This window comes from Oncorhynchus gorbuscha, linkage group LG07 (genome assembly GCF_021184085.1).
Source record: "Oncorhynchus gorbuscha isolate QuinsamMale2020 ecotype Even-year linkage group LG07, OgorEven_v1.0, whole genome shotgun sequence".
NCBI classification, from domain to species: domain Eukaryota; kingdom Metazoa; phylum Chordata; class Actinopteri; order Salmoniformes; family Salmonidae; genus Oncorhynchus; species Oncorhynchus gorbuscha.
In genome coordinates this window covers 15,351,120-15,376,092 of record NC_060179.1, presented here as the reverse complement: position 1 = coordinate 15,376,092, position 24,973 = coordinate 15,351,120, and the positions used below count along the sequence as shown (strand labels likewise).

The following is a 24,973-nucleotide window of genomic DNA, read 5'->3' as shown; positions in this document are numbered from 1 at the left end:
TACCTATAGCCAGGGGTACACTCCAACACTCAGACATCATTTACCTATAGCCAGGGGTACACTCCAACACTCAGACATCATTTACCTATAGCCAGGGGTACACTCCAACACTCAGACATCATTTACCTATAGCCAGGGGTACACTCCAACACTCAGACATCATTTACCTATAGCCAGGAGTACACACCAACACTCAGACATCATTTACCTATAGCCAGGGGTACACTCCAACACTCAGACATAATTTACCTATAGCCAGGGGTACACTCCAACACTCAGACATAATTTACCTATAGCCAGGGGTACACTCTAACACTCAGACATCATTTACCTATAGCCAGGGGCACACTCCAACACTCAGACATCATTTACCTATAGCCAGGGGCACACTCCAACACTCAGACATCATTTACCTATAGCCAGGGGCACACTCCAACACTCAGACATCATTTACCTATAGCCAGGGGTACACTCCAACACTCAGACATCATTTACCTATAGCCAGGGGTACACTCCAACACTCAGACATAATTTACCTATAGCCAGGGGTACACTCCAACACTCAGACATCATTTACTTATAGCCAGGGGTACACTCCAACACTCAGACATAATTTACCTATAACCAGGGGCACACTCCAACACTCAGACATCATTTACTTATAGCCAGGGGCACACTCCAACACTCAGACATCATTTACCTATAGCCAGGGGCACACTCCAACACTCAGACATCATTTACCTATAGCCAGGGCACACTCCAACACTCCAACATCATTTACCTATAGCCAGGGGTACACTCCAATACTCAGACATCATTTACCTATAGCCAGGGCACACTCCAACACTCAGACATCATTTACCTATAGCAAGGGGCACACTCCAACACTCAGACATCATTTACCTATAGCCAGGGGCACACTCCAACACTCAGACATCATTTACAAATGAAGCATGTGTGAATAGTGAGTCTGCCAGATCAGAGGCAGTGCGGATGACCAGGGATGTTGTCTGTTTAGTGAGTCTGCCAGATCAGAGGCAGTACGGATGACCAGGGATGTTGTCTGTTTAGTGAGTCTGCCAGATCAGAGGCAGTACGGATGACCAGGGATGTTGTCTGTTTAGTGAGTCTGCCAGATCAGAGGCAGTACGGATGACCAGGGATGTTGTCTGTTTAGTGAGTCTGCCAGATCAGAGGCAGTATGGATGACCAGGGATGTTCTCTGTTTAGTGGGTCTGCCAGATCAGAGGCAGTACGGAGGACCACGGATGTTGTCCTGATAAGTGTGTGAATTGGACCATTTTCCTGTCCAACTAAGTATTCAAAATAACAAGTACTTTTGGGTGTCAGGGAAAAAGTAAATTATTTTCTTTAGGAATGTAATGAAGTAAAAGTTGTCAAATATAAATAATAAATAGTAAAGTATAGATGCCCCAAAAAGTACTTTACACCACTGTGTTTAGTTGTGTTTGAAAGCCTGGACCAGACGCAAGGTCTCGTCTACAGAATGTCCTACTGGGAGGTCATTCAGGGTCACATGTCTCAGAACACCTACGCTGTCTATGATGAACATACCCCTGGAGGTGAGAGGAGAGGACATTCTCTCTCTCTCTCTCGCTCGTTCTGTGTCTCTGTGTCTCTTTCTCTGTGTCTCTTTCTCTGTGTGTGCACTCATGTAAGCAAGTGAGGACTAAAAGTGAATAAATACAGCAACATGATGAGCAGGCAGTTGCTTATTATAGCAGTGTGCAGGTAAAGCACGTGGTGGGACGCACTCTTTACCTTGCTCAGGTGCAGGGGACAGCCAGGGACAGGTGGGCAATGGACCTTCTTGCTTCAGCCGAGTTACAGAAGTATAAAATACGTGAATAAGTGGTTGAAAGCGTCCGGGACGTCATCTCCACCAAAAAAAATCCAGGGTAGGTCGAGCGAAAGCACACAGACAGTAGCTGGACATTTGCTTTTTCCCATGCTGGCAGAGCTGCAAAAATGTTAGAACACTTTAAAGATACAGCCAGGCAATAAAAAAACTAACATTTCAAGCAGTTTTAGAATAGACCTACATATTGAACAATGAAAATTCGGTTGAACGTTGTGCAGGGCTGCACCCAAACTTGATTATCACAATGGCATTCATTGCACCCTGTCTTGGCCAACCCCGTGATAGTTTTAGTTGGCCACCCGACCCACCACGAAAGTGTCAGCTGATATTTATTGTCGCCTTTAATCCCTTAGCTAGCTAAATCGGATCTTCTGTACTGGTGCTAGAACGAAGTGTCCAGTAGCATGCAAAAGATGTTGCCCCTCATCTCAAACGTGTACCGACTTGGCAACGCCAGCAAGAATGTGGTACGTACTACTGGCAACCTACGTGCCGCTGTCCATGGTGCTGAAAGCTAGCTAGGTGATTTCGCTATGAGATAGCGAGCTAGCTAGCTGACGATATTTGCCAGATGAGAGGTTGCTAGTAGCTTCAGTCCCAGATAGCAGTGCTGACCTTGTAGATGTCGGCCCGTTAACATGGTCACTCACAGCCCCAACTGAACAACACAATATCCAAATCATTGTTGTTCGGCGCTTGCATTGATGACAGCGTGTCCATGCATTTGTTATATTCGGCCAGATAAAATTCGAGCATAGATGTAGCTGGATAATTTATTTATAAACATAAATAAGGCAGCCAGTTAAAAACAAATTATTTACACGACCAGTCGAATATGAGATTCCCAATCAGGGCAGGTTGTGGCACAGCCTAGATTCGAACCCGGGTGTTTGTGTAGTGACGCCTCAAGCACTGAGATGCAGTGCCTTAAATCACTGCGCCACTAGGGAGCCACGAGTTTTGCAGTCTTATTTTTATTTCCTAAAAGTTGATTATTGGGAAGTACAGGGACAAGGGGAACAGGTGCACTGGCTTTTTTAGGGAAAACATATTGAGAATTAGGCCTATTTTACAAATGCGCCCTGTATATGCAACATAAATATACACATTATACACTACTCATTCTGTTTTTTTAATTTGTTTTCTACATTGTAGAATAATAGTGAAGACGTCAAGACTATGAAAGAACATATATGGAATCATGTAGTAACCAAAAAATTGCAAACTAATCTAAATATATTTTATATTTGAGATTATTCAAAGTAGCCACATTTTGCCTTGATGACAGCTTTGCACACTCTTGGCATTCTCTCAACCAGCTTCAAGAGGTAGTGATTTGTTTAACACTGTTTTGGTTACTACATGATTCCATATGTGGTATTTCATAGTTTTGATGTCTTCACTATTATTCTAAAATGTAGAAAATAGTCAAATAAAGAAAAACCCTTGAATGAGTAGGTGTCAGAACTTTTGACTGTGTGTGTGTGTGTGTGTGTGTGTGTGTGTGTGTGTGTGTGTGTGTGTGTGTGTGTGTGTGTGTGTGTGTGTGTGTGTGTGTGTGTGTGTGTGTGTGTGTGTGTGTGTGTGTGTGTGTGTGTGTGTAATTAAAATACAAAAACAGTCATGGGAAGCACAAATCACCCAGAAAAACAGTTGCATTGCTCCACAAATAAGTCCGTAATCAATACTTCAAATTGCCTCGAAATGGCACTAGAACATCAAGATTAATTGTATTTAGAATTTTGTGCATTAAAACTACGCTGAACACAACATCTAAAGTGTTGGTCCTGTGTTTCATGAGCTGAAATGAAAGATCCATATGTACAAAAGCTTATTTCGCTCAACAAAAAAAAAATCACATGTGTTTGCATCCCTGTTAATGAGCATTTATCCTTTGCCAAAACAATCCATCCACCTGACAGGTGTGGCATATCAAGAAGCTGATTAAACAGCATGATCATAACACATGTGCACCTTGTGCTGGGGACAATAAAAGGTCATTCTAAAATGTGCAGTTTTGTAACACAACACAGATGTCTCAAGTTGAGGGAGCGTGCAATTGGCATGCTGACTGCAGGAACATCCACCAAAGTTGTTGCCAGATAACTGAGTGTTCATTTCTCTACCATAAGCTGCCTCCAATGTAGTTTTAGAGCATTTGGCAGTACATCCAAACGGCCTCACAACCGCAGACCACGTGTATGGCTTCGTGTTGGCGAGCGGTTTGCTGATGTCAACGTTGTTAACAGATTGCCCTATGGTGGGGTTATGGTATGGGCAAGCCTAAGCTATGGATAGCAAACACAATTGTATTTTATTGAAGGCAATTTGAATGCACAGAAATAGCGTGAAGAGATCCTGAGTCCCATTGTGTGGCCAATTTTGTTTTTAAAGGTATCTGTGACCAACAGATGCATACAGTCAGTGGGGAGAACAAGTACACTGCCAATTTTGCAGGTTTTCCTACTTACAAAGCATCTAGAGATCTGTAATTTTTTATAAATAAAATGCAAATTAATTACTTAAAAATCATACAATGTGATTTTCTGAATTTTTGTTTTAGATTCTGTCTCTCACAGTTGAAGTGTACCTATGATAAAAAAATTACAGACCTCTACATGCTTTGTAAGTAGGAAAACCTGCAAAATCGGCAGTGTCTCAAATACTTGTTCTCCCTCACTGTGTCTGTATTCCCAGTCATGTCAAATCCATAGATTAGGGCCTAATGAATCTTTTTACAAATTGACTGATTTCCTCATGAACTCAGTAACATCTTTGTAATTCTTGCATGATGCGTTTATTTTTGTAAAGTATAAAAGCAGATGTATCTAGCTCGGTAGTTAACCAACCCTGTGAACGGGTGAGGCAACTCAGGTGTCTACACTTCAACAGCAAAGTTAGATAAGACAGAAGTTTCTGAAGTAGGGCCTCGTAAACACAAAGGGAGAAATGTAGAGATCTGCAGGTCTTTAGGAAAGTCCAGCCAACCTTTTGATACAGGATTTAGTGGTTAGTGTCAAACCTGTAACAAAATGAAGGGCACTATGGTAGATGGCATCCAATGGTTTAAGAGTAGTAGCAGCTGCACTTTGATAAATAATATCACCATAATCAAGACCAGATAAGGCTGACTGAATAATCTGCTTCCTTCTTAGAGAAATGAATGATCTGTTTCTGTAGAAAAAGACAACTTTAAAACGTAGGTTCTTAACCAGATCACCTATAGGTTTTTGAAACATCAAATCCAAATCAATCCAAATGCCTAAGTATTTATGTGTGGGAACACGTTCTATTGGAGAACCATCTGAGTGAACGAGTAGTTCATCTGAAACATTCTTGCGAGAGTTTGAAAACAACATCTATTTAGTTTTGCCTGTAGGCGAGGGATTCCTGCATAGCTATAATTTACCCCTGTGGTACACCTTTATGTACATCAAGAAATTCAGACTTAACCCCATTAATCACGATAGACTGAGTTCAGTCACTAAGATGATCATGAAACCATGAACAGGTGTCAGGGCTCAGACCTACCGAGGACAATTTGGTCAATAAAATAGCATGATCAACAGTATCAAAAGCTTTTGACAGATCTGCAAACAAAGCAACACATTTAATTGTAGTGTGTAAAGCATTGACTAGATCATTAACAACTAACGTGGTTGCTGTAATAGTGCTATGCCCAGGCCTGAACCCTGATTGGTTTACATTCAAAATACATTTCTCAGATAAAGAGGAAGTTGTACATTTATACCAAGGATTCAAGAATCCTAGCCAGACTATGAAGCCATGAAGTGGCGAGATAATGATGAAGATCACTACTGTCCCCATCCTTATGGAGTGGCAGCACAACAGATCATTTACATACTTTTGGTGTATTTCCTGATAATAATGTTACATTTTTTTTAAAAGTGAGGTTATTGAGCCAACAATGATGGGCGCTGCACACTTAAGCAGACCAGGGTCCAATTGGTCAGCCCCTGTGAATTTCTTGTCTATTGCTAGCAAAGCATCCAGGACTTATTTCTGTAAATAGCCTAAAAGAAAACTTTGACTAACTCCTCTGATCATTCAGCACGTTTCTCCTGTGAACATCCAATCCAATATCATTGTGAATAGGCTTAGAAGTTATTTCAAAGAGAGAGCCCGCTGAAATAAAATGGTGATTAAATGCATCAATGAAGGCATTTTTCCCCATAATGAGACCAGTGTCTGAATACACTTGTTTTGTGGCAGAGGGGAGGAAGTAGAACCCTTCAGGGATTTAACAGTTTTCCAGAATTTAGCGGGTTCCATTACAATCCAAAAGATGTGTTACATAATAATCGATTTAGCCTTTCTTATTTGTCATACACAACAATTCCTCAGTTGCTTTATGCTTGCCTGTCCGGGCCTAAGCCTGTGTTCCTGGCCTTGACCGAAGCATCATCTCTATTAAGAATGACTTCTAAAAATTCCGGAATGTACCAGCCATCCGATCTACCTTTTTAACTCTTCATTTTTTGAAGGGAGCATGATTATCCACAATAGTATTGAAGACATATGCAAAGAGGCTCAAAGCTACATCAGGTTCAGGGACAGCTGAAATGCAATCAAGGTCACTAAAATAAAGATGATGTTATTATTATTATTATTATTATGATGTAAAAATTTAAAAAAGCCTGTGTTAACGGACAATGATCACTAATATCTTGGGCAAATACACCAATAGAAATGTATTTCTCTGGTGTATCCGTTAAGGTTAGACCAATCAGAGTTGACTTTAAAGGATCATCCGGGTTGGGCCATGTACGCTTGGTCACCAACTGGGTTAGGTTTTATAGATCATTACACATTTCTTTTAGGTTGTCTGAAGCCTGCATTTCCACATCATAATTTAGGTCACCCAGGATAATAACTTCTGATTTTGTAAAAGACAACAAACTAGTTAACTCTTCGAGTGCCCAAAGGTTAGCCAGGGGAGGTCGGTAGACCCTTATAACAGTTATGGATACATTTCTCCCCGGACAAAGGCTTAAAGATAGTAGCTCAAATTTTTGGGCAAGGGAAATAAATTATTTTCATAAAAATGGCCACTCCTCTACCCTGCCTGTCAGCTCTGAACACATTATAACCCTCAATATTAATATCAGTCCAGAGTGTCCACAGATATCCAAGTTTCAGTCAATACCAGAGTGTCCGGAATCGTCTGCATAGCCCAGATCTTGATGGAATCCAGTTTAGGAAGTAAGCTGTTGTAATTCAGTTGCATCAATCCAAGTCGTTTGCCATTTTTAAAGTCTCATGAAGTCTTCAACTCAAATAAGCTACGTTCAATAGATGGTTGCAGGCCCTGTCTGATGGTTGATAGTGACACAGTTGGTATGGCTAGCAGATTGCATAGAACTGCACCGTTTGATCTATCCCATTTAGTAATAGAGGATGTAGATGTAGAAATGTGAATTACTTTTCCAAGGTTAGCGCCATAGGCCTGAGGCCGATGTCAATGTGGGGAACTCTGAGTAACTAATGATGTAATGTTATAAACTGACTTGCACGATAGCAACCAAAGCCCATGTAACAGCCCAAGCCCTCTATGTGGGGATATTCAGGTTTATGGAATTCACATTTGAACTAATAGAGGCATCAGACCGCGGCATTGTTCAGTGGCCATGGTGCGGATTCAGCATTCGCTCTTATCTAAGCGCTGTCCATGGTGGTTGTTTGTACGCAGGGCACAACCATAGCCCCTAATTCAACAGGATCTCTGTGATGAGCCCTCAAAGTTGGTATGATAATGGAATGGTATGATAATGGAAAATACACTGAGTATACCAAACATTATGAACACCTTCCTAATATTGAGTTCCTTTTCCCTTCAGTACAGCCTCCATTCATAGGGGCATGGACTCTACAATGTGTCTAAAGCGTTCCACAGGGATACTTGCCCATGTTAACTCCAATACCTCCCACAGTTTGTTTCAAGTTGGCTGGATGTCCTTTGGGCGGTGGACCATTCTTGATACACACGGGAAACTTTTGAGCACGAAAAACCCAGTAGCGTTGCAGTTCTTCACACAAAACGGTGCACCTGGCAACTCCCACCATAACCTGTTCAAAGACACGTCTTTTGTCTGGCCCATTCACCCTCCGAATGGCACACACACACAATCCATGTCTCAGTTGTCTTAAAACTCCTCCTTTAACCTGTGTCCTATCCTTCATCTACACTGATTGAAGTAGATTTAACAGGTGACATCACTAAGGGATCATAGCTTTCAGCTGGATTCACCTGGTCAGTCTGTCATGGAAAGAGCAGGTGTTCTTAATGTTTTGTATACTCAGTGTATAATGTATGTGATATCAGTGATTGTGTAATATAATTATTGTCAACCTAAAATATTCTCATATAATAAAAAATAGTGTTCATACAAATGTTCTGTATAAATAGCCTCTAAAATATATGTAAACAGACCATAAATGTCTCTGACATTTTTCTTGGAAAGCTGTGAGTTATATTATGATACAGTATCAGTTGCATTGACAACTTGTCTGATTCCTATCATCAGCTGGTTTCAGCCAGAGTACGGCTGTGACTGCATTGTTTGAATGGGATGTTGGCATATTGGCAGTTCATTTGACACATTTATGGAATCGTTCCACAAATACAGACTACCTGCACAGTATGTTTATTTGCTAGCCAATCTTCACATTCATTGTTTTACACTCTTATCGCAGCACTGGCTGACCGTGGTTGACCAAAACTGCTGACCTTTTATACTGTCATAATGCTCATGTCCATTCTAGTATTCAAATTCCTAATTCTATGGACACAAGGGATTTGCTCAGGCTAGTATGTCTTCGTTGTACTTGCGCCATCTACAATTTATGTTTGACGCATGGTGGCACTCTGATGTTGGTACGTAGCATTGACAGTATATGAATGAGTGTAGGCTAGTGATGGTCTATAGACTAGTGTAGGCTAGTGATGGTCTATAGACTAGTGTAGGCTAGTGATGGTCTATAGACTAGTGTAGGCTAGTGATGGTCTATAGACTAGTGTAGGCTAGTGATGGTCTATAGACTAGTGTAGGCTAGTGATGCTCTATGGTCTATAGACTAGTGTAGGCTAGTGATGCTCTATAGACTAGTGTAGGCTAGTGATGCTCTATAGACTAGTGTAGGCTAGTGATGCTCTATGGTCTATAGACTAGTGTAGGCTAGTGATGCTCTATAGACTAGTGTAGGCTAGTGATGCTCTATGGTCTATAGACTAGTGTAGGCTAGTGATGCTCTATAGACTAGTGTAGGCTAGTGATGCTCTATGGTCTATAGACTTTCCTCTGTAATGCGCTTTCTGAACTTCAGCACACCCGCTCAGCCTCATTCTCTCACCCTGAACTTATCAGCACAACTTTCATGGTTACAAAGATACTAGGCCCTAGGGACTGTGCTTTTAGGTTCCTTTTAAGATAGGTTCCTCTATAGTGTTTTAAAGATGAATTATTATCGACCCCTCCCCCCTCCCTTCTCTCCACCCTCTCTCTCCCTGGCTTTCTTGTAGGGAGCCCAAACCGCGTCAGAGGTAAGGAGCTCATAGCTCTGCTGTCCTAGCCTATAAGACCTGCTCTAGCCTGTAAGACCTGCACTAGCCTGTAGACCTGCTCTAGCCTATAAGACCTGCTCTAGCCTGTAAGACATGCTCTAGCCTGTAAGACCTGCTCTAGCCTGTAGACCTGCTCTAGCCTGTAAGACCTGCTCTAGCCTGTAGACCTGCTCTAGCCTATAAGACCTGCTCTAGCCTGTAGACCTGCTCTAGCCTATAAGACCTGCTCTAGCCTGTAAGACCTGCTCTAGCCTGTAAGACCTGCTCTAGCCTGTAGACCTGCTCTAGCCTATAAGACCTGATCTAGCCTGTAGACCTGCTCTAGCCTGTAAGACCTGCTCTAGCCTGTAAGACCTGCTCTAGCCTGTAGATCTGCTCTAGCCTATAAGACCTGCTCTAGCCTATAAGACCTGCTCTAGCCTGTAAGACCTGCTCTAGCCTATAAGACCTGCTCTAGCCTATAAGACCTGCTCTAGCCTGTAGACCTGCTCTAGCCTATAAGACCTGCTCTAGCCTGTAAGACCTGCTCTAGCCTGTAGACCTGCTCTAGCCTATAAGACCTGCTCTAGCCTATAAGACCTGCTCTAGCCTATAAGACCTGCTCTAGCCTATAAGACCTGCTCTAGCCTATAAGACCTGCTCTAGCCTGTAAGACCTGCTCTAGCCTATAAGACCTGCTCTAGCCTGTAAGACCTGCTCTAGCCTATAAGACCTGCTCTAGCCTGTAGACCTGCTCTAGCCTATAAGACCTGATCTAGCCTGTAAGACCTGCTCTAGCCTATAAGACCTGCTCTAGCCTGTAGGCCTGCTCTAGCCTATAAGACCTGCTCTAGCCTATAAGACCTGCTCTAGCCTGTAAGACCTGCTCTAGTCTATAATACCTGCTCTAGCCTGTAAGACCTGCTCTAGCCTATAAGACCTGCTCTAGCCTGTAAGACCTTGAACAAAACACAGCTCATATAGAACATAGCCTAGTGTTGGCAGCCTGTGTGTGTACTAATAGAGGTCCTGCCCTGACTCTCTTTGGTGCGCTGTGTCAGTGGGTGGTGTGCTGTGTCAGTGGGTGGTGTGCTGTGTCAGTGGGTGGTGTGCTGTGTCAGTGGGTGGTGCACTGTGTCAGTGGGTGGTGTGCTGTGTCAGTGGGTGGTGTGCTGTGTCAGTGGGTGGTGCGCTGTGTCAGTGGGTGGTGCGCTGTGTCAGTGGGTGGTGCGCTGCTGTGGTGGTGGTGGTGGTAGAGATCTAGAGTTCAGGTGTCAGACTCCTCTGGCTGTGCTCTGGTCTAATTGGGTGGCTCCTCTGTTCCCTCCTAGCTGCTGATTTGCCTGTCCAAACATGTCGATTTAACCTCGCCGACCGACCCCAGCAACACCCCGACAACCACCAGTTAGTACCAAATCACCCAGACCTAGTTAGAACCAGCCATTCGGATCCAAACAGAGCAACCTGAACCTCAGCCACGTTCCTTCTGCAGAAACCCCAGTCCTCCTTTCACACTGTGGCCCAGGGCTGGATTTAGCCTTTCGGGGGTGGGGCCATTGGATTTTCCTGTGTGTGTGTGTGGGTGTGTGTGTGTGTGTGTGTGTAGCTCTCATGTCATGCTCTCTCTCTGCAGGGGGCCAGGATGGTGTTGTCTTCACGCTTCTTCACTGACTTCACCCCACAGGCCAGTTTTGACATCAAGGTGAGTCCACATACACACAAAACAAATGCATGTGACACGTACTGAATAGATTTCTCCTGGACATGTCTCTTCTACACAACACACTTCTATCATACCCTGCTGAACAAGCCCGAGATGCAGTATGAAATGGAAACTTCCTCATCAAACTTATCTGGTTGATTGGTTGAGCTGCCTGTCTCCCTCCCTCTCCTGTGCTTTCCAATAGAAGTGTGAGCTGCACCGTCTGGAGGCGGGCCCCTCTGAGACAGCGGTGTTGACCAGAGAACAGGGCCTCCAGTACTACAGGACCATGCAGACCATGAGACGCATGGAGCTGAAGGCTGACCAGCTCTACAAGCAGAAGATCATCAGAGGCTTCTGCCACCTCTACGACGGACAGGTCACAACACACACACACACACACACACACACACACACACACACACACACACACACACACACACACACACACACACACACACACACACACACACACACACACACACACACACACACACACATTACATATAGATCAAATCAAATCAAATCAAATCAAATCAAATTTTATTTGTCACATACACATGGTTAGCAGATGTTAATGCGAGTGTAGCGAAATGCTTGTGCTTCTAGTTCCGACAATGCAGTGATAACCAACAAGTAATCTAACTAACAATTCCAAAAAAAACTACTGTATTATACACAGTGTAAGGGGATAAGGAACATGTACATAAGGATATATGAATGAGTGATGGTACAGAGCAGCATACAGTAGATGGTATCGAGTACAGTATATACATATGAGATGAGTGTGTAGACAAAGTAAACAAAGTGGCATAGTTAAAGTGGCTAGTGATACATGTGTTACATAAGGATGCAGTCGATGTTGTAGAGTACAGTATATACATATGCATATGAGATGAATAATGTAGGGTAAGTAACATTATATAAGGTAGCATTGTTTAAAGTGGCTAGTGATATATATATATATATATATTTACATCATTTCCATCAATTCCCATTATTAAAATGGCTGGAGTTGGGTCAGTGTCAATGACAGTGTGTTGGCAGCAGCCACTCAATGTTAGTGGTGGCTATTTAACAGTCTGATGGCCTTGAGATAGAAGCTGTTTTTCAGTCTCTCGGTCCCAGCTTTGATGCACCTGTACTGACCTCGCCTTCTGGATGATAGCGGGGTGAACAGGCAGTGGTTCGGGTGGTTGATGTCCTTGATGATCTTTATGGCCTTCCTGTAACAACGGGTGGTGTAGGTGTCCTGGAGGGCAGGTAGTTTGCCCCCGGTGATGCGTTGTGCAGTCCTCACTACCCTCTGGAGAGCCTTATGGTTGAGGGCAGAGCAGTTGCCGTACCAGGCGGTGATACAGCCCGCCAGGATGCTCTCGATTGTGCATCTGTAGAAGTTTGTGAGTGCTTTTGGTGACAAGCCGAATTTTTTCAGCCTCCTGAGGTTGAATAGGCGCTGCTGCGCCTTCTTCACGACGCTGTCAGTGTGAGTGGACCAATTCAGTTTGTCTGTGATGTGTATGCCGAGGAACACACACACAGAGATTAGAACACACACACAGCAAGAGAGAAAGGAACATACACACACTCCCCTTCTCTCTCCTAGCTGTTGTTGGTTGTGTTACAGGAGGCGTGTGCGATGGGCATCGAGGCGGGCATCAACCCAACAGACCACCTGATCACAGCGTACCGCGCCCATGGCTACACCTTCACACGGGGTGTATCCGTTAGAGAGATCATGGCTGAACTCACAGGTGAGACACACCTAGAAACTGATCGAAGGTCAGATTTGTATTTCCTCCTAATGGTTACAGTCAGGATTTAAGGAAGATAAACGGATCTTTCCACCTGACATAGATTTCTATTCTCTCTCTGTCTCTTGTTCTCAGGTCGTAGAGGAGGTGTGGCCAAGGGCAAAGGTGGTTCTATGCACATGTACGCTAAACACTTCTATGGAGGGAATGGAATCGTGGGGGCTCAGGTAACTCTCTGAACAGGTCAGACTCTCTCACACACAAACCTAGACCGAGAGGGGAACATGCATTCTCGCAGTGTGTGTGTGTCTACAGGTTCCATTGGGTGCTGGTGTGGCACTAGCCTGTCAGTACCAGGGCAACAACCAGGTGTGCGTGGCGCTGTACGGAGACGGAGCAGCCAACCAGGTGAGGTCTATCTAACAGTTACAATGAAGTTATTAAATCATCATCATCGTCTCTGCTCTTGTCCAATCAGGGCCAGATCTTTGAGTCGTTCAACATGGCGGCTCTGTGGAAGCTGCCGTGTATCTTCATCTGTGAGAACAACAAGTTTGGCATGGGGACGTCTGTAGAGAGATCCTCTGCTAGCACTGACTACTTCAAGAGAGGAGACTATATACCTGGAATCAAGGTAGGACACACACACACACACACACACACAGTCAATGAGTGTATCTTTGCTATACTGACCCCTCCTGTCCCTGTGGTGTAGGTGGATGGCATGGACGTGCTGTGTGTGAGGGAGGCCATCAAGTTTGCTGCAGACTACTGCAGAGCCGGGAAGGTGAACTATGATTGGTTATAGAGCTGGAGAAGAGGAGTTCTGATTGGTGCAGAGATGAAAAAGTGATAGCTTGTTTAAGAGCTTAGAGTGTTAAGAATCACTTTGTCTCAGACAATCTAATGTCTGAGGACTGATCCTATTCTAGTATCCACCAGTGTCTCTTCCCTGACAGAGGACTGATCCTATTCTAGTATCCCACCAGTGTCTCTTCCCTGACAGAGGACTGATCCTATTCTAGTATCCCACCAGTGTCTCTTCCCTGACAGAGGACTGATCCTATTCTAGTATCCCACCAGTGTCTCTTCCCTGACAGAGGACTGATCCTATTCTAGTATCCCACCAGTGTCTCTTCCCTGACAGAGGACTGATCCTATTCTAGTATCCCACCAGTGTCTCTTCCCTGACAGAGGACTGATCCTATTCTAGTATCCCACCAGTGTCTCTTCCCTGACAGAGGACTGATCCTATTCTAGTATCCCACCAGTGTCTCTTCCCTGACAGAGGACTGATCCTATTCTAGTATCCCACCAGTGTCTCTTCCCTGACAGAGGACTGATCCTATTCTAGTATCCCACCAGTGTCTCTTCCCTGACAGAGGACTGATCCTATTCTAGTATCCCACCAGTGTCTCTTCCCTGACAGAGGACTGATCCTATTCTAGTATCCCACCAGTGTCTCTTCCCTGACAGAGGACTGATCCTATTCTAGTATCCCACCAGTGTCTCTTCCCTGACAGAGGACTGATCCTATTCTAGTATCCCACCAGTGTCTCTTCCCTGACAGAGGACTGATCCTATTCTAGTATCCCACCAGTGTCTCTTCCCTGACAGAGGACTGATCCTATTCTAGTATCCCACCAGTGTCTCTTCCCTGACAGAGGACTGATCCTATTCTAGTATCCACCAGTGTCTCTTCCCTGACAGAGGACTGATCCTATTCTAGTATCCCACCAGTGTCTCTTCCCTGACAGAGGACTGATCCTATTCTAGTATCCCACCAGTGTCTCTTCCCTGACAGAGGACTGATCCTATTCTAGTATCCCACCAGTGTCTCTTCCCTCACAGAGGACTGATCCTATTCTAGTATCCCACCAGTGTCTCTTCCCTGACAAAGAGCTGATCCTATTCTAGTATCCCACCAGTGTCTCTTCCCTCACAGAGGGAGGCTCAGTGACCAGCAGAATAGAGACAGTCTAGTACAGTTGTAACTGGCCTTGCACTCCTGGTCTGCTGCAGGCCAAACAGCATAGATATAGGAAGATCCTCTGCTACGGTAGAAATCCCTGATCAGGCTATTCTGCAGTATCATGGTGGGGTTGGCTAGCTTGTTGAATGTCTTGCTTTTGAAACCTCCTTGGCAGGGTCCTATTGTGATGGAGCTGGAGACCTACCGTTACCATGGACACAGCATGAGCGACCCCGGGGTTAGGTGAGACATGATCTCTGACCTTTGACCCCTGACCATGTGTTCGTCAACTGAGCACCCTGTCTCTCCCCGCCCCCTCACTCCTCACCACATCTCCCATCTCTCTCCCTCCCTCCCTCTCTATTCTGTTTTTAGCCCTGCCCACCTCCTTGTGTTGCCACTCCCTAGTTTACCCCCCCTCCCCCTTTCCCCTCTTAGTGTAGTGCAGTGTTGGTTTGGGATGAGCACTGCTTCCTTTCCAGGTCTGTCTCTATCTCTGTCTCTCTCTCATCAACCAAGGGCTGGTGCAGAACCTTGCTAATCATGTCTAAGTCCTCTTCCTGTGTGTGATGTAACTTCCTGTAGCTACCGCTCACGTGAGGAGATCCAGGAAGTGCGCAGTAAGAGTGACCCCATCACCATGCTGAAGGAATGTATGCTGTCCAACAACATGGCTTCTGTGGAGGAGATCAAGGTACACACACACCTTCACCGACACGCGTCCACACACACACACAGGTGGTCCAATTACTCAAATGGTTTCCCTCCTTGCCTCCTTCTTTCTGTCCTTCCTTTCTCCATACAGGAGATAGATGTAGACATCAGGAAGGTGATCGAGGACGCAGCCCAGTTTGCCATCTCTGACCCTGAGCCACCATTGGACGAGCTCTGTAACCACATCTTTGCCAACGATCTGCCCATGGAGGTCCGCGGGACCAACCCCTGGGTCAAACTGAAGTCTGTCAGCTAGACTCACACACACGCGCACACACACGAACCAAACTACTGTGCAGTCTATCAGCTACACATCCCTTCCTACCCTCTGCAACACCAACCCCTGGGTGAAAGTCTACTCCTCCTCCGTCCCTCTTCTCATTCCCTCGTTAGTTGTCTCTAAACGCACAATATGAGAGGTCATGACCTTGTAGTTCAGAGTTCAGTCTGTAGCAGCATTCCAAACCAGTCCGTCTCTTCTGACTCTCTGTCACTGGTATGTATAGAGTATAGTATGTAGTTTTATATTGATGTGTTCTCCAGATACTGAGGGACTGTAGGTGGGAGGTGTATGGCTTAGGGAAGACTGTTGTTCCAGTCTAGCACTAACACACCTGATTCAATCAGTCACCAAGACATTCCTGAGCTGGATCTGGGGTGTTCATGCTGATACTTACTAAGGTTGCAGACCCTAGAACACTTCAGAACCAGGGTTGGCCACCCCAGGCTAAGGGTGTGTGTGTGGGGGTGGTTTGGGGTTAAACCAAGTCTCTCTGTTTCTAATGCTCCCATCTGTTAATGTATGACCTCTGACCCAGATGTTATTGTAGCACTCGTTGCACTTTGATAGATAAAATAACGAGACACCAGACTGCAAGTCGTTATGTTATCATAGGAAAAGAGACAAGCAATGGTAGTTCATTTCTCTCACCTCCTTTCTCCCTCTCCTTCTTTGCCTCCCTCCCTCCTCTCCGTGAGGAGCAGATACCGATCCAAGCCCTGATAAACTGACGAGGAACATCTGTGAGAACTGAATGATTGTAATACTGTTGTGATTTGATTGGAGCAATAAAGTTGTCTGAGTCTGTATGACGTGTTTGTGTCTGGCACTGGAAAGTTATGTGTGCAGACAGCTAATAATGTACCAGATAGCTGTTAATTACTTACAAGGAGCCATCTGGCATCCACCTATCCAGTTCTTTTACATCCATGAATATAATGGTGCTTTCAAGACAACTGGGAAGTCTGGGGGGGCTGGGGGGTGGGGGAGACGGGGGGGACTAGGCCAAGTCATGACGTCAGTGATCTTCAGGCTAGAAAGACGCCAGAGTCCCCAGTTGTTTTGAACACAGCGTAAGATGTAATCAACCACCAGATGTCACCACAGTGTTGTACAGTAAGCCGTTGCATGAGAGAAGACGGAGATTAATGTTCTGTCACCAAGTTCATTCTGGCAGTTCAGTATAAATATCTCTGAAGTTGGGCTGTAATGATACTGTCCCCGCCCCCGCCCATGGCACATCTTCAGTCACACACACACACACACACACACACACACACACACACACACACACACACACACACACACACACACACACACACACACACACACACACACACACACACACACACACACACACACACACACACACACACACACACACACACACACACACACCTCTTTAGTCACAGATAATGACTCTGTCAATTCATGGTTCTCATTATCCCTGGCATGGCCCATACAGCAGATAAGCTATAAATAGCTCATAATAAAGCAGTCTCTTGCTAATGACCTCCAACATCAAACCTTAACTGGCGAGAAAGGATTTATACAGTCAGACAGACACTCCCAAAGTCAACAGTGGAAATCCACCTGTTAACAAGGAGGTAGACTTTGATGGGTTGAATTGTAGCCTGTGATAAAAACATATACACATTATTGCTATAATTTGAAAGATGTAGGCCTAACGTCTGTATATCATATACTTATGATAGCCCAATCTATATCATAGATCATTTTCAACGCGCCACCTGCAGCATATTTCAGTTCCTCTCCTGAATAGCTCAATGTTGATCAAAGTTATATTCTGCGCATATTCATGGCTACGGGACTGGAACCGTTTACCTACAGTGCATCACCTTCACCGAATAATAAAGCCTATCTTATCTTCTCCCCCGGTGTCTCACGTGCCTGTCCCGGCTAGAGGTCACAGCTGAAGAGAGCCCCCTCACCTGCCCGTGTCCCGTTTGGATGAGGTGTCCCATTATACCGGGTTCACGCCCCCAAAGATGACGCATGAGTGACTCTGTAGTCTGACAGGCAGGTAAGCCGACACCCGGCGCCATATTGGGACAAAACGGAAGTGAGAGAGCGAGAGTGATACACACACAGAGAGAGAGAGAGAGAGAGAGAGAGAGAGAGAGAGAGAGAGAGAGAGAGAGAGAGATAGCGCAGGCAGTGGAAAAGCGGCACAGTGACACAACAAGGGTGAAAGTGGAGAGACAATTTTCCGTAAAAGGCGTTACGTAGCCCAGCGAGGTTTTCATGTTTATTCCGCTAGAGAAAGAAGGGGCGGCCCCTGATCTAGAAACAACCAACTCTGTCCCTTGTCCTCTCATATGGGTCTAACGGAGGAAATAGCCTACTAGAATAGAACAGAGCTTTAGACTACTACATTGTGATAGCCTACAGTCCTGTCTGGAGCGAAGCTTTAGCACAAACTAATAGAGTGAACACTACAATAGATCAGAGGAACAGCTCGAGCGCCAAGATGCCCCTGGCACAGTTGCCAGATCCCTGGCAGAAGATGACACTGGGGCGGGCGACGAGCGAGGTGAGTGCGTGTGTGTTTTGTGTGTGTCTATGTGTGTGTGTGTGTGTGACTGAGACAGAGACAGATATCGTATTCAGGTATTGAACATTTCCATAACCACAATACTGCCTGTGTGAATCAGTGTTGATGTGAACAGATGATTCTATTGAATCGTCACTTTGACTGCCTCTGGGCTGCACTTCATTGACGTAAACAAACGCGTCGCAACACAGGCCTGAGGCTAAAAACAGATTTTACCGATAAGTTACTGAGCCTCGGATAATAGAGAGAGAGAAAGGCGAGGGGGCGGCCACCCAACAGACCGCACGATTCAGGTTGCGGCTTTCAGCGGGTGTGTGTGTGTTTCCTGTATGATGCGGTTATAGCCTGGTTATAGCATGCGTGTTTTAACAGAAGTGTCGAGTCTCCCAGGTTTGATTCAGACCTGCTTAATAATTATGCCCTGTTGTTATACCTCCTGTCTACCCACCTCTCTCAATACCCCCCCCTCAATACACCCCCTCTCTCAATACCTCCCCTCTCTCAATACCACCCCCCCCAATACACCCCCTCTCAATACCTCCCCTCTCTCAATACCACCCCCCCTCAATACACCCCCTCTCTCAATACCCCCCCCCCCTCAATACACCCCCCTCTCTCAATACCACCCCCTCTCTCAATACCACCCCCTCTCTCAATACCACCCCCTCTCTCAATACCACCCCCTCTCTCAATACCACCCCCCTCTCTCAATACCACCCCCTCTCTCAATACCACCCCTCCTCTCTCAATACCACTCCTCCTCTCTCAATTCCACCCCCTCTCTCAAAACCCCCTCTCTCAATACCACCCTCCTTTCTCAATACCACCCCTCTCTCAATACCACCCCTCCTCTCTCAATACCACCCCCTCCTCTCTCAATACCACCCCTCCTCTCTCAATACCACCCCTCCTCTCTCAATACCACCCCCTCTCTCAATACCACCCTCTCTCAATACCACCCCTCCTCTCTCAATACCACCCCCTCTCTCAATACCACCCCCCTCTCTCAATACCAACCCCCTCTCTCAATACCACCCCTCCTCTCTCAATACCACCCCTCCTCTCTCAATACCCCCTCCTCTCTCAATACCCCCTCCCCTCTCTCAATACCACCCCCTCTCTCATTCCCACCCCCTCTCTCAATACCACCCCTCCTCTCTCAATACCCCCCCTCTCAATACCACCCCTCCTCTCTCAATACCACCCCTCCTCTCTCAATACCACCCCCTCTCTCAATACCACCCCCTCTCTCAATACCACCCCCTCTCTCAATACCACCCCTCCTCTCTCAATACCCCCTCTCTCAATAACACCCCCTCTCTCAATACCACCCCTCCTCTCTCAATACCACCCCTCCTCTCTCAATACCACCCCTCTCTCAATACCACCCCCATCTCTCAATACCACCCCTCCTCTCTCAATACCACCCCCTCTCTCAATACCACCCCCTCTCAATACCACCCCTCTCTCAATACCACCCCCTCTCTCAATACCACCCCCTCCCTCAATACCACCCCCTCTCTCAATACCACCCCCTCTCTCAATACCACCCCTCCTCTCTCAATACCACCCCTCCTCTCTCAATACCACCCCCTCTCTCAATACCACCCCCTCTCTCAATACCACCCCCCCTCTCTCAATACCACCCCTCCACTCTCAATACCACCCCCTCTCTCAATACCCCCCTCTCAATACCACCCCTCCTCTCTCAATACCACCCCCTCTCTCAATACCACCCCTCCTCTCTCAATACCACCCCCCTCTCTCAATACCCCCTCTCTCAATACCACCACCCCTCTCTCAATACCACCCCTCCTCTCTCAATACCACCCCCTCTCTCAATATCCCCCTCCTCTCTCAATACCACCCCTCCTCTCTCAATACCACCCCTCCTCTCTCAATACCACCCCCTCTCTCAATACCACCCCTCCTCTCTCAATACCACCCCTCCTCTCTCAATACCACCCCTCCTCTCTCAATACCACCCCGCCTCTCTCAATACCACCCCTCCTCTCTCAATACCACCCCCTCTCTCAATACCACCCCCCTCTCTCAATACCCCCTCTCTCAATACCACCCCCTCTCTCAATACCACCCCTCCTCTCTCAATACCACCCCCTCTCTCAATACCACCCCACCTCTCTCAATACCACCCCTCCTCTCTCAATACCACCCCCTCTCTCAATACCACCCCCTCTCTCAATACCACCCCTCCTCTCTCAATACCACCCCCCTCTCTCAATACCCCCTCTCTCAATACCACCCCCTCTCTCAATACCACCCCCTCTCTCAATACCACCCCCTCTCTCAATACCACCCCTCCTCTCTCAATACCACCCCTCCTCTCTCTCAATACCACCCCTCCTCTCTCAATACCACCCCTCCTCTCTCAATACCACCCCTCCTCTCTCAATACCACCCCTCCTCTCTCAATACATTACATTTACATTTGCATTTAAGTCATTTAGCAGACGTTCTTATCCAGAGCGACTTACAAATTGGTGCATTCACCTTATGACATCCAGTGGAACAGCCACTTTACAATAGTGCATCTAAATCTTTTAAGGGGGGGGGGTGAGAATGATTACTTTGTCCTATCCTAGGTATTCCTTAAAGAGGTGGGGTTTCAGGTGTCTCCGGAAGGTGGTGATTGACTCCGCTGTCCTGGCGTCGTGAGGGAGTTTGTTCCACCATTGGGGGACCAGAGCAGCGAACAGTTTTGACTGGGCTGAGCGGGAACTGTACTTCCTCAGTGGTAGGGAGGCGAGCAGGCCAGAGGTGGATGAACGCAGTGCCCTTGTTTGGGTGTAGGGCCTGATCAGAGCCTGGAGGTACTGAGGTGCCGTTCCCCTCACAGCTCCGTAGGCAAGCACCATGGTCTTGTAGCGGATGCGAGCTTCAACTGGAAGCCAGTGGAGAGAGCGGAGGAGCGGGGTGATGTGAGAGAACTTGGGAAGGTTGAACACCAGATGGGCTGCGGCGTTCTGGATGAGTTGTAGGGGTTTAATGGCACAGGCAGGGAGCCCAGCCAACAGCGAGTTGCAGTAATCCAGACGAGAGATGACAAGTGCCTGGATTAGGACCTGCGCCGCTTCCTGTGTGAGGCAAGGTCGTACTCTGCGGATGTTGTAGAGCATGAACCTACAGGAACGGGCCACCGCCTTGATGTTAGTTGAGAACGACAGGGTGTTGTCCAGGATCACGCCAAGGTTCTTAGCGCTCTGGGAGGAGGACACAATGGAGTTGTCAACCGTGATGGCGAGATCATGGAACGGGCAGTCCTTCCCCGGGAGGAAGAGCAGCTCCGTCTTGCCGAGGTTCAGCTTGAGGTGGTGATCCATCATCCACACTGATATGTCTGCCAGACATGCAGAGATGCGATTCGCCACCTGGTCATCAGAAGGGGGAAAGGAGAAGATTAATTGTGTGTCGTCTGCATAGCAATGATAGGAGAGACCATGTGAGGTTATGACAGAGCCAAGTGACTTGGTGTATAGCGAGAATAGGAGAGGGCCTAGAACAGAGCCCTGGTGGACACCAGTGGTGAGAGCGCGTGGTGAGGAGACAGATGCTCGCCACGCCACCTGGTAGGAGCGACCTGTCAGGTAGGACGCAATCCAAGCGTGGGCCGCGCCGGAGATGCCCAACTCGGAGAGGGTGGAGAGGAGGATCTGATGGTTCACAGTATCGAAGGCAGCCGATAGGTCTAGAAGGATGAGAGCAGAGGAGAGAGAGTTAGCTTTAGCAGTGCGGAGCGCCTCCGTGATACAGAGAAGAGCAGTCTCAGTTGAATGACTAGTCTTGAAACCTGACTGATTTGGATCAAGAAGGTCATTCTGAGAGAGATAGCGGGAGAGCTGGCCAAGGACGGCACGTTCAAGAGTTTTGGAGAGAAAAGAAAGAAGGGATACTGGTCTGTAGTTGTTGACATCGGAGGGATCGAGTGTAGGTTTTTTCAGAAGGGGTGCAACTCTCGCTCTCTTGAAGACGGAAGGGACGTAGCCAGCGGTCAGGGATGAGTTGATGAGCGAGGTGAGGTAAGGGAGAAGGTCTCCGGAAATGGTCTGGAGAAGAGAGGAGGGGATAGGGTCAAGCGGGCAGGTTGTTGGGCGGCCGGGCGTCACAAGACGCGAGATTTCATCTGGAGAGAGAGGGGAGAAAGAGGTCAGAGCACAGGGTAGGGCAGTGTGAGCAGAACCAGCGGTGTCGTTTGACTTAGCAAACGAGGATCGGATGTCGTCGACCTTCTTTTCAAAATGGTTGACGAAGTCATCTGCAGAGAGGGAGGAGGGGGGAGGGGGAGGAGGATTCAGGAGGGAGGAGAAGGTGGCAAAGAGCTTCCTAGGGTTAGAGGCAGATGCTTGGAATTTAGAGTGGTAGAAAGTGGCTTTAGCAGCAGAGACAGAGGAGGAAAATGTAGAGAGGAGGGAGTGAAAGGATGCCAGGTCCGCAGGGAGGCGAGTTTTCCTCCATTTCCGCTCGGCTGCCCGGAGCCCTGTTCTGTGAGCTCGCAATGAGTCGTCAAGCCACGGAGCGGGAGGGGAGGACCGAGCCGGCCTGGAGGATAGGGGACATAGAGAGTCAAAGGATGCAGAAAGGGAGGAGAGGAGGGTTGAGGAGGCAGAATCAAGAGATAGGTTGGAGAAGGTTTGAGCAGAGGGAAGAGATGATAGGATGGAAGAGGAGAGAGTAGCGGGGGAAAGAGAGCGAATGTTGGGACGGCGCGATACCATCCGAGTAGGGGCAGTGTGGGAAGTGTTGGATGAGAGCGAGAGGGAAAAGGATACAAGGTAGTGGTCGGAGACTTGGAGGGGAGTTGCAATGAGGTTAGTGGAAGAACAGCATCTAGTAAAGATGAGGTCGAGCGTATTGCCTGCCTTGTGAGTAGGGGGGGAAGGTGAGAGGGTGAGGTCAAAAGAGGAGAGGAGTGGAAAGAAGGAGGCAGAGAGGAATGAGTCAAAGGTAGACGTGGGGAGGTTAAAGTCGCCCAGAACTGTGAGAGGTGAGCCGTCCTCAGGAAAGGAGCTTATCAAGGCATCAAGCTCATTGATGAACTCTCCGAGGGAACCTGGAGGGCGATAAATGATAAGGATGTTAAGCTTGAAAGGGCTGGTAACTGTGACAGCATGGAATTCAAAGGAGGCGATAGACAGATGGGTAAGGGGAGAAAGAGAGAATGACCACTTGGGAGAGATGAGGATCCCGGTGCCACCACCCCGCTGACCAGAAGCTCTCGGGGTGTGCGAGAACACGTGGGCGGACGAAGAGAGAGCAGTAGGAGTAGCAGTGTTATCTGTGGTGATCCATGTTTCCGTCAGTGCCAAGAAGTCGAGGGACTGGAGGGAGGCATAGGCTGAGATGAACTCTGCCTTGTTGGCCGCAGATCGGCAGTTCCAGAGGCTACCGGAGACCTGGAACTCCACGTGGGTCGTGCGCGCTGGGACCACCAGATTAGGGTGGCCGCGGCCACGCGGTGTGGAGCGTTTGTATGGTCTGTGCATAGAGGAGAGAACAGGGATAGACAGACACATAGTTGACAGGCTACAGAAGAGGCTACGCTAATGCAAAGGAGATTGGAATGACAAGTGGACTACACGTCTCGAATGTTCAGAAAGTTAAGCTTACGTAGCAAGAATCTTATTGACTAAAATGATTAAAATGATACAGTACTGCTGAAGTAGGCTAGCTGGCAGTGGCTGCGTTGTTGACTTTGTAGGCTAGCTGGCAGTGGCTGCGTTGTTGACACTACACTAATCAAGTCGTTCCGTTGAGTGTAATAGTTTCTACAGTGCTGCTATTCGGGGGCTAGCTGGCTAGCTAGCAGTGTTGATTACGTTACGTTGCGTTAAAAGAACGACAATAGCTGGCTAGCTAACCTAGAAGATCGCTCTAGACTACACAATTATCTTTGATACAAAGACGGCTATGTAGCTAGCTATGTAGCTAGCTACGATCAAACAAATCAAACCGTTGTACTGTAATGAAATGGAAATGTGATACTACCTGTGGAGCGAAGCGTAATGCGACCGGGTTGTTGAGTGCGGAAGTTCTATTCGGTAGACGTTGGCTAGCTGTTGGCTAGCTAGCAGTGTCTCCTATGTTAAGGACGACAAATAGCTGGCTAGCTAACCTCGGTAAATTAAGATAATCACTCTAAGACTACACACTCTAAACTACACAATTATCTTGGATACGAAGACAGCAAAGACAACTATGTAGCTAGCTAACACTACACTAATCAAGTCGTTCAGTTGAGTGTAATAGTTTCTACAGTGCTGCTATTCGGTAGACGGTGGACGTTTGCTAGCTGGCTAGCTGCTGGGCAGATAGCAGTGTAGACTACGTTAGGACGACGAAATACGATAATTACGCAATTATCTTTGATACAAAGACGGCTATGTAGCTAGCTAAGAAGAAATTGCTAAGATTAGACAAATCAAACCGTTGTACTATAATGAAATGTAATGAAAAGTTATACTACCTGCGGACCGAAGTGCGGATGCGACCGCTCGCTCCAACCCGGAAGTCGACAA

At 46.9% G+C, this 24,973-nt stretch overlaps 2 protein-coding genes across 3 annotated transcripts in view; both read left to right on the top strand.

Annotated features, from left to right (window-relative positions):
- Positions 1–2,173: 2,173 nt before the first annotated feature.
- On the top strand, positions 2,174–16,672 carry LOC124039117 (pyruvate dehydrogenase E1 component subunit alpha, mitochondrial-like). 2 transcript variants are annotated; one of them, XM_046355001.1, is made up of 12 exons: positions 2,174–2,349; positions 9,423–9,443; positions 11,077–11,145; positions 11,351–11,524; positions 12,773–12,899; positions 13,035–13,126; positions 13,215–13,307; positions 13,378–13,533; positions 13,615–13,686; positions 15,047–15,114; positions 15,457–15,565; positions 15,677–16,672. In XM_046355001.1, exons 1-12 carry the CDS (start codon positions 2,287–2,289, stop codon positions 15,839–15,841), a joined length of 1,209 nt encoding a protein of 402 aa, XP_046210957.1. In that variant the 5' UTR covers positions 2,174–2,286; the 3' UTR covers positions 15,842–16,672. The 2 variants fall into 2 exon arrangements, with proteins under 2 accessions (XP_046210957.1, XP_046210958.1); XM_046355002.1 differs by lacking the exon at positions 9,423–9,443.
- A 1,318-nt stretch (positions 16,673–17,990) lies between these two features.
- The window catches only part of LOC124039520 (ribosomal protein S6 kinase alpha-3-like), a 91,313-nt gene continuing 84,330 nt past the window's right edge, over positions 17,991–24,973 (top strand). Inside the window, exon 1 of the mRNA XM_046355583.1 lies at positions 17,991–18,419. Within this exon, the coding sequence (XP_046211539.1) occupies positions 18,357–18,419 (63 nt within the window). The 5' untranslated portion in view covers positions 17,991–18,356. The remainder of the gene's footprint in view (positions 18,420–24,973) is intronic.

What these genes read in the sequence shown, in the direction of transcription:
- LOC124039117 (XM_046355001.1), top strand. Translation starts at nt 2,287, where the DNA reads ATGCAAAAGATGTTGCCCCTCATCTCAAACGTGTACCGACTTGGCAAC. An exon ending in AGGCCAGTTTTGACATCAAG is followed by an intron (nt 11,146 to 11,350) that starts GTGAGTCCACAT and finishes GCTTTCCAATAG; the next exon opens with AAGTGTGAGCTGCACCGTCT. An exon ending in ATGGAATCGTGGGGGCTCAG is followed by an intron (nt 13,127 to 13,214) that starts GTAACTCTCTGA and finishes GTGTGTCTACAG; the next exon opens with GTTCCATTGGGTGCTGGTGT.